Below are 12,779 nucleotides of genomic sequence, written 5' to 3'. Positions count from 1 at the left end.
ATAAAAGGAAAACTAACACAGCTGATAGTATCTCCAGATCACCGTGTGAAGTACTAATAAGCAACTGCGTTATACAACTCGTGTTCAACAGACTGAAAATGATCTTTCCCAAATCCAAATGACATACTTCTAAAGCTGAAAGTGATAGATTACAGCTGGCTGAGCAAGCACTATACTGTATGCTCATTTTAAAAGCTGCCATTGTAAAAGACCCTCCAGGCATTTTTTTGGTTCTTTTGCTCTTCTTATTAAGAACTGCAAAGCTCCTCTTATTTAACAGTAATTACAGAGGGAGGTGGAGAAAAACTAATAAGACAGGTTTATTTTTCTGAAGATATGAAGTAAGATTACCTTTAACAGCATGTCTATGGACCAAATATGTTATTTTTATTTCATCACCTCAAAACATGGCAAATATTTGCAATTGGAAAAAACGAGTACAAAATCTGAAAATTTAGTATGAAGATTCTTATTAGAAAATGTCTTTACAACTAATTTATAGTCTCTGTATATGACATCTTATCCTTCTCTCCACCAGACAACCATCAAGACACAAAAATACTCTCAGGACAGCAGTTGCAGAACTTGTCGTATGCGCTCGCACTTCTCCAACAAGTTTGGGTCTTCTGCATCAGAACCATCGAATTCCTTCATAAAAGCTTCAGCTTTCTGCACAGTTATGTCTCGTGCACCGCCTTGAAGCCCTTGCAGATAATCCAGTAAAATAGTGAAATACTTATCTGGAACCTTTAATGAAAAAAACAAGGAGGAAAAAAACCTGATTTATTTTCTTCTCTCTCAATACTCATTCACAATCAAACTATCACCTGAAATATAATTAAGAGAACTGCATGGGCTTTTGCATTTGCCAATGCCCACCTCTGCGTGGAAGTGTTTCTTGCCAAGGTTCAAGCTGCCGGCAGGGATGGACTGTGGTGAGAAGACTGTCATGTGCTCAGATGGGCAAAACATCTGAGAGGAAATTCTAAGCAGATGTGGAAATGCTGATCAGCAAATGCAAACACTCCCTGACAGTGAGCTCAAGGCTGTGAGGGTTGCTGGAACAAAAAAAAAATCAAAAACCACTAGCCAAATCCTAATTTTGGAAATATGTATGCAAACCTTACTAAATTCAGTGAGAATTGCATACATATGTCTGGGGAAAGAATTTTGTTGGAATTACCCTCGCCCCTACCCAAAATTATTTGTTTGCTAAGATGAGATACCACCCACTATCAAGCACTTTGACAGAATGCTTATACAAAGGAATAGAATTTAACTTGAAAAACAAATTGAATTCAGACATATGGAAATAATTTTTAAGTCATGCTGACTAAAACTGATAGGCTCTACTAACATGTCTGACATTAAAAGCCATTTAGTCATCTACAGTTGCATTACCCTCATTTCACTCCCTTTCTAATTAACTAGTCATAGGTTAAATTCTAGCTTATCTAGCACAGCATACACTTTAAATGATCGTTACATTAAACAGTCTTAGCAATAACTTAGCAAAGACTTTTGAATTATTTATTCAGCATTTCAAACCAATGTATTTTCAAAAGTATTAGGTGAACAGATCTACGCTGCAGCGTATCTTAACTTCAGGTTGTATATCTGTGGAACAGGTTTCAGCCAATAAGGGAATATTTTTGCTGTGAATCAGGAGATGTTAAAATGACCTAATCCTGCAAATATTTTTCTCCATGTTTAACTTTACACATATAACTTTAAAAGGCATACTTGACATGAGTCAAGTTAAACACATACGTAAGTATTTAAAGGGTTGGAGACTAATTATTCAAGGGCTGTTTCAATTCTGCGAAGTATCAACATTTCAGAGGAGACAGAGCTTCAACAGATACTTAATTTACAACCCATCGACATTTGGCAGCGTAACTTTGATCACTAAAACTTCTATCACTCCAAAAGCAGAGGAAGAAAGAATATTCCAACACTTGCCTTCATCAATCAGGGATATTACAAAGCAATAAATCAAAACTAAAGTCTGCATTCAGGCTCATAACTTATACACTATGGAAAACCTTCAAATTCTTCACACAAACGCTCTTGTGTTAAAGAAATAAAAAGACAAAAAACACACACAAAAAAAATTTTACAGTGACTATCACTGAAATGGATGATTGTTGCTATAACATATGAATTAAACACATTTAAACATAATGAAAAATGTCTATATTTTTGAAACCTTTTCACTCACAGTAAACTGGTACTCATAACAGACAAAAACATCCAGACACAATTCAGCATGATAGTGCTCCTTTAATGCAGATGCTCAGTACGTGGTTTTTAAAGCTCAGCAACATTTCTACGTTCCAAACTTTAGCCAAATTATCTACATAATTTACACCTCTTGTTCTCAGACCCCATGGTATAGCATACCTCACTCTGTGGAATTACAGTTGTTATTATTATATCATTTAAGCAAAGTGCTTGAAGGGGCAATTAAAAGCCTACCCTAAACTTAGAAATATTAAGTGTGCAGACAGACGTGTGGCGGCGTGAAGCCTAGAAAACATCTAGCATTTGGCCCTAAGGATAAGTGCTTGAGTGTTCAAAATTCTGATTTTTTTTTCTTTAACACAGCTACTAGGTCTGTTTCAGCTAGAGTACCATGTAGGCAAGATAGTATTTTATTTCTTATGTACATTACACATACAATAGAGCCATACCAACGACTGCAACACAGAAAGTGCCAGCAAAAAGTTAATGAAATCCAAATTTTAATTCTTCAAATACAGTAGTACGAGAGCTGAAATTTCAGGGGCTCTTGGCAAGGTTTTACAAGAAGGAACACAATCCTTCTTCTAAGATCAGCTTTCCGGCTGGCTTGAAACTGGATATCAAGATCTCCCACCATGCTTCTGGCAAGTGGAAGAGATACCTATGGGATTTTATTATTATTCTTTTGTTAAACTGTTTTAACCCTTTTCTTGTTTCTTTTTCTCTCTCACACACACTAACCTGGCCTCTGTGCTAACGAACTAATATGGAAATATCCCAAAGTGAAATAATTATAATCAGCAAAAGGGGGAAACACTACAAAACAGTAGCAGGAAAAGAACATTTACCACTTCTAAATTATACTATGTAACTCAACAGCTTTTAAACTTTTTAGACTTGCAGATGCCGACATATTTTGCAAAGCAAATACAGATATCTGCACAGAGAACTTCAGCTTAGTGCCGGCAAGCTCCCTTTTCTCAGTTTCCTTCTGAGGAAGCTTCAGAAACCCTTCCAGGGCCCTGCAGTCCAAAAGCTGAAAACAGTGATATAGTTCCTTTCTAAAAAAGCTGTGCCAGATGACAAAGATCAACAAATGATCCAGTGTTTATTTTATACTGGATCCTGAAGAAGTATATACACTGTAGGTATACAGCCTTGGCTTGGAAGCTGTCAGCCAACCACCAGATGGATTTTTAAAGGGACTTAAAAAACCCCTCATGTTGCATAGAACTTTAAAACCTCAACTTTTTTCTTACAGAAAGAGGCCTACCAGTACAGGAAACTCAAGTCACTCCTTTGTGTGGCTTTTCAGTAAGCATCCAAGTGACACCATGAGATCAAAGATGTGACTTAGGAAGGAAAGAAACTCATGTCTCCTTTTGTATTTTAGTCATGCTTGGATATCCAACAGATTTTATTCTGTAATGGACAGGAAGTTGAATTTGGGTATAAAAAATATTCAAAAGAAGCTGCTCTGCCCTCCCTACAGTTCTGATGAAGAAAGAGACTTTATATGCTTAATGACAAGCACTTGAACAGTTCCACTAACTACTGAATCTGGATACAGATGTTAATCATTATCTAAAGCTCATATTCAATGCATCTCTGATTATTAAACTACAAAATATTTGAATTTAAATAAACCATAGCACTTTAATCAGATTTTTTAAAAAACAGAAAGGAAGTTTAATTTCAGTGTTGAGAAATAAGGAGTTAAGCTGTGTTTTGCTACATAACACAAATACTACCTACAGTTAATTATTTTCCAGTATATTTCAACACAAACCCCAAAGTAAACAGGTAAAAAAGTAGAAACATCATTCTGCTTGTAAAACAATTTCTAGGTAGCATAAATTGATTTTGAAATGTTAATAAAGACTTTTAAAGGAGAAACTTAAAAATAGAAGACCGTGCAAACAACCTAGACACCTACAATCAAATTTGTATTCTGCAAATAATCTTTTTAAAGTATTACACTGTGTGAACATTTTTGCCTTCATGATACTCTGCTTTTAATTATCTGGTTCTCTAAAAGTATTTTTAATCATAAAGGTAACACCCTATGTCAGGTGATAGGCTTAAGAGCTGCTGAGTATTTGGGTCAGGAAGATTGGTATACTTAAATGTTTAAGTGCACACAAAAAATCTGCAAAAACTAACTAAATAATAAATAATGCACCATGCAAATGGCTAGATGTTTGTTCTATTACACAACAAAATGAATGACCTGAAACCCCCATTCAATACCACAACGGTCAGATGCTTATTGGAAATTCAATCTATGTTGTTTTTTAAATTATGAAATGAATGAATTTCAGTAATGATGAAAGCCTAGCTTCTGGTTATACTTTATGCTTTTTACAATCAACATCAGGTTTCACTTATGTTTTAATGAGAAAGCTATTTTAACATCTTGGCAATAGGGCTGTACATCTTATATGGAGCCAGAGATATCTGAAGCAATATGAGAATCGTGGTATACAGTATTGGGTTCCACATTCAGAAATTCAAATTAAGGATATGACTTAAATTCTCAGTTAGCTCCAGATTTATATAAAACATGAATCTGCTCTTTCTGCTTGACAAGTATAAAGTATAAAAATCTGGCATTACAGGAGAACGATCACCATCAAAATAAAAAGATTGATTACAAGCAATTAAAATGATTCAGCATTTTGTTTAAAAAGAAATTGATCTATAAATTATTAAAAAATTATTACAAAAGTGCATGACTAGTACTAGCAACTTTTGATTAATAAAAAATAGCTACAACTAACATATAAAACTTTGTATCGTATTTGTTCTGAGAAAAAGTAGCTTTAATACAAACCTTCTCTTTATCATACATGTGCAAGAGAAGCCAGGTTTGTCTTGTCTTTTGAAACTTCCATTCTTCTCGGTTTTCCGACCAGCTGTAGTGAATTTAAAAAAAAAAAATTGCTTAAGCTAAATATGTGTGATCAAAACATTCATTATTCAGAAAATATTTCCTACAAATGACTTTGTATGCACGACATGGAGTTTCATCACATTGTATAAAACAGATACTAGCACAAATTTTGTATGAATGGCAAAAAAGAACACAAGGGACGGCTACCTGGCTTCCGTGCAAAAAAAGAAAAGATTAAGAAGATATTATGGCTAAAAATGTTATAAATTTTCACCAGGAAGCACTGATTCCTTCAAGTCAAAAAACAAATCCCACTCTTCTAGCTGTGAGCAGCCCTTTATGAGAGGTCATTGCCCTCATTTGACCCACAACAACAGAGCACCCCAGATCGTTACCCCAGCTGCAGGGCTACCTGAGTATTTGGGGAGGTGGAGTGGGTGAGGAATCAAGTTTGGGTATCAGAAAGTTTCACAATAAACTGAAGTTCAGATGAAATCGAGCAGCCTCTAAAGGACTGGAAGGAGAGACTCGTGCTATGATGGTCACCTCAACAATGGCTGAAGCCCATCACAGATGACTCTTCTAGAGCAGAGAAAATCCATTTTTCAGAGCATATGTTTTAAGGTTTGGATTTGTCTAAAGGTATGACTTAAATATTGACATTTACAGGATAGAAAAAATGCTTTTTATGTCTTGATCTCCCCAGGAATTCTGATTCCAATATTTAGCTCAAAACTCCAGGCTGCTTCAATACTGTTAAAACTGAGCAGGTAAAACAAATTATTAACATCTGCAAATGTTCTTCGACTGTTTAGCAAACACATTTTAAATATGCAAAACTTTAGCTGGGCTAAAACAGCACATTTATGTACATCTTGAACATGATTTTAAAGCTGGTATATTCTGGTTTAGATGAAGAAAGTGACATTTATTTCTATAAACAAGTGAGCAAACTAGCAAATCTCAGTATAAAATTTAGACTGCTTTTTAAAAGTATGTGCTTGAAAATTAACATATTAACATGTACAAAATTTGTCAGTACACTTAAGTATCATTTAAAGATCCAGAAGAAAATATATATGGAGAAAAACCAGAAAATTTTACACTTATTTGATTTTTCTCTAAAGAAAAACAAGTCTCCAGAGGGTAGCATGCAAGATGTCTTTAATGTTCCAGCTTGTTTTACACAGCAAAAGAGAAAACAGAAATCAATTGAAAAGCCAGCTGGGTATGAGAATTAGTATTGTTTAAACACTGTCAAGTCTAATAAAGCAAAAGAGTCCTCATATTTGGTGAATGCTGCACCAGCAAATACATTGTTCAGTCAATTCAATGAAACAGAAAAAAACAAGACCACAAATTTGTACAAAAGGGTTTCATAGAAATCTCTGCAGAAAACCCAAAAGAAAAAAATTATTGCCTTGACTTTCAAATCCAGGATAGAGAAAAAGCAGCAGCAACTCATTAGGGTCATCACTAGCTAAACTCAATAAAAATGTCTGTAACCAAAATAAAAGGTAAAAATTGGACAAATAACAGTAAATCAGGAAGGACAGACAAAACACTAGTAACCACAATACATCATATTTTACATGCTCAAATTAAATTCCTATATGTACTGATTTAGAGGTCTCTGGGGACATTGTCAAGAAAGAGGCAAAAGTTTGCAAAACAAATACTGTGCAAAAGCAGGAGCCCAAAAGCTGACTGCCAAAAGTTACAGAACCAAATAAAAAAATATTATTACGGGGAAACCATCCTTCTCCCATCACCACCAACATAGCAACCAAAGCACTTGCAAAATAAAGATCATTCAACCCTTGGTGTTCCTTGCATTCACAGCAAGGTGCCCAAAAGGACAACAGTGACTGTCAAAATTGCACCACCTGTAATGTGAGGAGACAACAGAAAGAAGTAAAAAGAGCTTTTCTTGTGGGTGCAGTTTGTGGCACAAGCTACTTGCTCATTTGTACCCAAATTCTCTGTTTGCCAGGCAAGTGCAGTAGCTCCTAACTGAGAAACTGAAACCTCCGCATGAAGTGACTTAACTTCTAGAAGTCGTTCAAAAAATACCCCAAACCTATAATGATGGTGCTTGCTGTTAAAAGAAACATATTCTTTTACAAGGTAAAATTGTCCTTCTGGACAATTACATGGAAGTTGTTATAAAAACTGCTGTCTATTTGCACAGCACAAAGACAGAGGTAAGTTTAAAATTCCTTTTTACGTTAAATAAGCCTGGAAACAGTTTACATTATAATCTTTGCAAGGTGACAAGAACAAGCTGAATGACAGATCTGTGACTGCATCCTGTGCAAACAGTCCCTCTTCTAATGAAAAGCTTTAACACACGTTTTTATTTCTTTAAACCATACTATGTATTTATACATTTGTGATTATATTCATTGGTTAGACACACCACATCGTACTCTGAATATTTTATTCTCTGCTAATTTTATTTTCTATCACGCTATCACCTGAGTACTGTTAGGCATTAACATGAAAAATACAGCCTGATTTCACTAATCTCCTATAAAGCCATAGGATGTTAAAATATCTTTACTACCTAGTTTATAAACAACTGAAACCAACAAATGAGTGCACTATAAGGTTAATTGCTCTTATTAGCCTATTACCAAAACCATATGCTCTCTTCTACATGTTAAGACAAGCCGTTATACTCCTGCATCTAAGATCCCACATTGACTTTCACTCTAGTGAAGTCACTTGTAGAAACAAACAAAAGTTTCAGCTAGTCTTCCTGAAAGGTCTCGCTCTATATACACCATAATAATTCATATAAACAACAAATACCTTATCATAATCAACTGCAGAAAGTACATTTGTGCACATTATAGCACCGGAGCCTCCAAAACATTTTTCTTGGCTTGCACTCTGTCCTATTAAAATCAAATGCTAAATGAGTATGGTAAAAAAAGTAGCATGTTCCTTAATAGACTATGGGTGTACTCATATTTTCAGAAAATGCTCCCAAGTTTTTAACTGGTACTCTATCCACAGTCACATCAATTCCTGTTTCTCTCCCTTCAGCAGAATGGTCCTTCTCCTGACCTTAATTCCCATCCAACTGTGGGCAAAACGCACATGATAATGGATGCACAGTCTTTAAGACAGATAACGTGGCAGTTGCTCCCTGTAACTAGACCCTCCAACAGTTATAAAAATAAAAGTTTTCCACTGATTCATGTGACTATGACAGCTTTTTTTCCTACTTCTGTGACATCTTTAAAACTTATGGAAAGTATCACTCCGTGACAAAGTGAGAGGGGTATCCCCTTTTATCAGAATGACATAGTATATTTTTAGAAATGCTCAACTTATAAACTACAAAAGTTAAAGCTCTGTAACACAAGAGAGGTCTCATTTTGCTGTTTATATGCAGATAAGCTTCCTTGACATACTACAGCAGTAGAAAAGGCTTTCCATTTGAGTGATTAAATATACAGAGTAAGACCAACTACATTATAGTTTAAAAAAACCTTTTATAGACAATCACAACCTCTTTCACAGTTTGAATTAATTTGGTAGCCTTTAGAAGTATCTATGTCTAAATCTAATATAAACTATGGAACTGGATGAAAAATATACATGCATAAAACATGTATTTTTCCAGTATGCCTCAGGCTAATTTTCAATATATTGTACAAACACTAATTGCCTTCTTTACACAGTTAATGTTTGAATCTTTTTTATGAGCTCTAGCTCATTGAAAAAACACATTGGTTGACTTTAGTTAAAGAGAACTTTTATGTTTGTGCAAATGATCTTCCTAAATGGCTTTGAAATTGAAGATACAGAGGAAATGAATCAAATTAATCAAGCGGCTTAGGGAATTTTACATTTGGGCTTTTGGCTTTTAGCATGAGAGTCTCATGTAGAAAAGCTGCATAAGATTCTCACTAGTCTATCTCATAAATGACTTTCAGTCTCTACATTAATTTCACACAAATCTATTCCCAAAACATGGGAACACAGGGAGCATAAATAGGCAAACAGAAGACAACTGGTAGCATGCAGGGCAGAGTGCTCTCTGGGATGTCCTAGCAGAAAGAGAAGGGGAAGAGAAAGTAGCCGAATTGGTTCCAGAAACACAGTAAGAGAAAAACATTATTGTTACAAATTGGATTCAGGAAGACAACACAATGCTTCTGCTTAGACTACTGGCCAGAACAAAACACTACGAAGCTGTCACAATTATTAAATAATCTCCTATGTGTAGAAAAGCACTGTGCTGAGAATTAACCATTTTACTCATTCAACTTGAAAATATTATTGGGTAGGAGACAAGTCTTGAGAAACCAGAAAGCCAGCCAGACATGTGACTGCTGATAACCTTCCAGAAGACATGAGAGCACTGCTGGATGCCGAACGCAAGGACACCTACACTCACCTACATCCACTGCTCCAGTGTTGTGCCACTGACGGTCCAGCCCACCTCAAAGACATCCTCCAGCCCGCGTATCTCTTCAAGGTAAAGCTGACTGCCACACAATCTAGATTTCTCCAGCATACAACCCAGGCTTAGCATCAGAAAATTAATTAGAATGGTTTCTCCAGCCCTGAGGACCAGGTCAGAGCGCAGCCTCCTCTTGCTCTCCTGTGATTTACCTGTGAGAACCCTTATGTCTTACTCTCTCGAGCTTCGTTGAATCTCAGAGGAACAGAACAATGGATGTGGTCCATCACTCCACATTCAAGGCTACCTTGAAAAGATCTATTGAAAACATTACCAGTAACATACTACAACACTACACAAAAATTGTCACATTCTTCCCACCTCATTTATCTGGTTACTTTTCTGTTTTGATACACTCAGTTATTTATCACCCTGAAACCTGTCTTTAAGGACAACCTATGACCTTCTACGTGCCCCACACGGAAGGCTGAACAGAAGTTACGGCACATGATTAAGGCTTGCAGGAATCAGGTAAAGCCCTTTATTCCCCAAGCACTCTGCAAACGGTGCAAAAGGCATCACTTCTGCACTCACTGCCCTATCTGTAAAATGTGGGTAACAGGTGCTTCCTCAATAAAGAACAACCACAGTCTAAAAAATTCCCTTAAAGATATTTAAAGCCTTGCTGAAACACTTGGCACTCGAGTGCTTTGCTGTAATATTTCACAGTGCAACACATACAATAACAGCGACTTTAAAATACGATGCACTTATGTTTCAGGCAAGCACACTGCACTTATAAGGCCCAGATTTGGAAACTCCAAATACTGTTATCAAGTCAGGTCAGCGGTGAGTGCAACTCCACATATGGCCAACGGGTGAGTGCGGGAGCCCAGCAACTCAATGGGACAACCTGGAACCACTGGAAGCAGCATGAGGGAACAGAAATTTGGCATAAACTCATTCTTGTGGGAGAAGAGCCATTTTATGGATGGAGGTTTTATGTGGATATATAAAAAGTATAGGGATGTGGACAAAAGTTTTATATATGCCCTACAGTGCATATAGTGAAGTAGGAATAATATTTTATGTCCGGTTCTAACACATAACAATTATTTAAAGGGAAATGTAAAAGCATTTCTTTTTATTGGGGGTATTCAGAATTTCTTCTATTTCTCTCAGGGGCATTTACACCTAACTTACTTTTAAAGAGATAGTTTTTGAATGTCTGTCTTTGTCAACACCTGCATGCCCAGAAAGCTGCTTTGCAGTGCGCTTCAGTGTTCAATGCAAGATAAGAGGAAATCCCATATCAAGAGCATGTGATGCTGACTTTCCTCATTTGGAAAAAATATCCAAGATTTAAATTTTAAATAGATTTTCAAATATTTGACCGGAATGGCTGTAGTTAAAATCTTAACAGTAACCTATGGCAGGACTGAAGATACAGATATATGAGAGAGTCATAGCCTTTATTTTTAACTGAGTTTTTCTCATGTTATGAATGACTCTGTTTATCTCTCAACTCCAATTCCTGGTGAAAGTTAATACATTTATACTGATATTCTCAAATCCAGTTTGGAAGCTAATTAAATTATGACTCAGATACAGGTTTTCCTTATTTTCCTGGAAGAGAAGAAGAGCCACCAATGGAGCTCTTTTGCCAGAAGAAAACTTTCTAAAATTGTCAACAGATTTTAGAATCAGTGCCACATCTTTGGTTGAAAATCCTGGCACCATTTCTCAATCTGTGGTTTAAAAACAATTTTTAATATATTCTTCCATCTGGTTTAGACGCAGCATAATGACTAAAGACTTGTGAAAAGGCGAGGGGAGAAAGTTTTTTTTTTTTGCTTTTTAAATTTAGGAATCACAGATGCAGGAAGAAATAAACGTTCTTTTCAGTGTCTCATTTTTTTCTTGATGTCCAAAATAAGGACAGATTGTATCTAATTGCATCTGTACAGCAAACTACACAGGTCACAGAATTTTCTTAGAAAGTATTTATAAAGCAGAAGGAAAGGCCCTTTGTGCCTTAAAGCAAAACTTTGATTAAATCTACATAAAATGTTTATCACAGCGTATCTTTTATTATATGTACTTTTATCATGTGCCATTATTTGTAACGTTTTATATTATGCTTGCATCCTGAAGCTTCAGCCAAGTTAGAAACCCCCTTCCTCCCCCACTATAGGCACTGTTCAAACACAGAGTTTCGAGTATAAACAGATGAGACAGATGATTAGTGGAAAGGAAAGTTGACCCAGTAAATTGTAACAATGCCTCAAAAGCATACATCAGGTCATCAGAAGAGCTCACATCTCTTATATATGGTACAATACACGTAGGGTATCTTACTGTGATTCAACTTGTCAACTTTTCATAGACAGCAACCTACCTGCAAATGCCAAGAGCATTCCACTGGGAAAAAACCTTTACAATTTTCTTTTTAAAATTCTTTTTCTAGTACAGTAATTTAGTTGCTAGTATCTGTATTAGCCTGCCTGCAGCAAAATTGCATTTTGATCTGAAAAAAAAAAAAAATATATAGCAGTAATAATATGCTGAGAACTTTCTGTTGTTTTCAGTAATAACAAAAAGTCAGCAGTAGGCTTTAAAGCCCACAGCTAATATTACTATATTATTAAGCTAAATGTGTTTTTTATTTTATATACATTCATAAAAATAAGACAAAGCAGGAGTTAAATTATCACAGAAGAATAGAAAATAGAATTTGAGCTCTTCACAGCCTATCTGTTCTGCTCCTCCAAGGAATATACAACTCAGTGCTACCCAATGCCGTGCTGAAGTCCCATCTCCTCTCCAGATGTCCATTTTTTCTTGCACTTAATTCTGGTCACAATGATGCCCAGACCAGAAATAAGGGAAAGGGAAAATGAAAACAACTGTTATGCCTCCCTCCCATGAAGAACGTCCTGGGGGGTATGAGGAGATAAAGAGGGCCCCATAGTTTGTATGAAAACCATATAAGAAGCCAGCTGCACGTAAAATAATTTTCAAAAGTTGGCAACAATCCATTTATATAAATGCTTTCTGATGATCAGATGAAGGATATGCTACCAGACCCAGAAAAAAACAAATATGGTCACTTTTCTTCTGAACCATTACACCACATAATGTCCAACTGTGGTACAGAATACTCCTGCCAAGGCATGGATTCAAGCTGAGTTGCAACCAGTAGCTCATTTTCATTGCTTTTTAAAT

At 35.9% G+C, this 12,779-nt stretch overlaps 1 protein-coding gene across 2 annotated transcripts in view; it reads right to left on the bottom strand.

The window, feature by feature from the left end:
• Positions 1-364: 364 nt before the first annotated feature.
• The window catches only part of CHLSN (cholesin), a 132,730-nt gene continuing 120,315 nt past the window's right edge, over positions 365-12,779 (bottom strand). For both annotated transcript variants that reach the window (XM_074918905.1, XM_074918906.1), the window contains 2 exons: positions 5,078-5,159; positions 365-747 (listed from right to left, as the gene is read on the bottom strand). In XM_074918905.1, the coding sequence (XP_074775006.1) occupies positions 565-747; positions 5,078-5,159 (265 nt within the window). In that variant the 3' untranslated portion in view covers positions 365-564. The remainder of the gene's footprint in view (positions 748-5,077; positions 5,160-12,779) is intronic.

Source organism: Athene noctua, chromosome 15, assembly GCF_965140245.1.
Source record: "Athene noctua chromosome 15, bAthNoc1.hap1.1, whole genome shotgun sequence".
NCBI classification, from domain to species: Eukaryota; Metazoa; Chordata; class Aves; order Strigiformes; family Strigidae; genus Athene; species Athene noctua.
The sequence above is the reverse complement of the archived record's forward strand: the minus strand, read 5'-3'. Positions and strand labels throughout refer to the sequence as shown.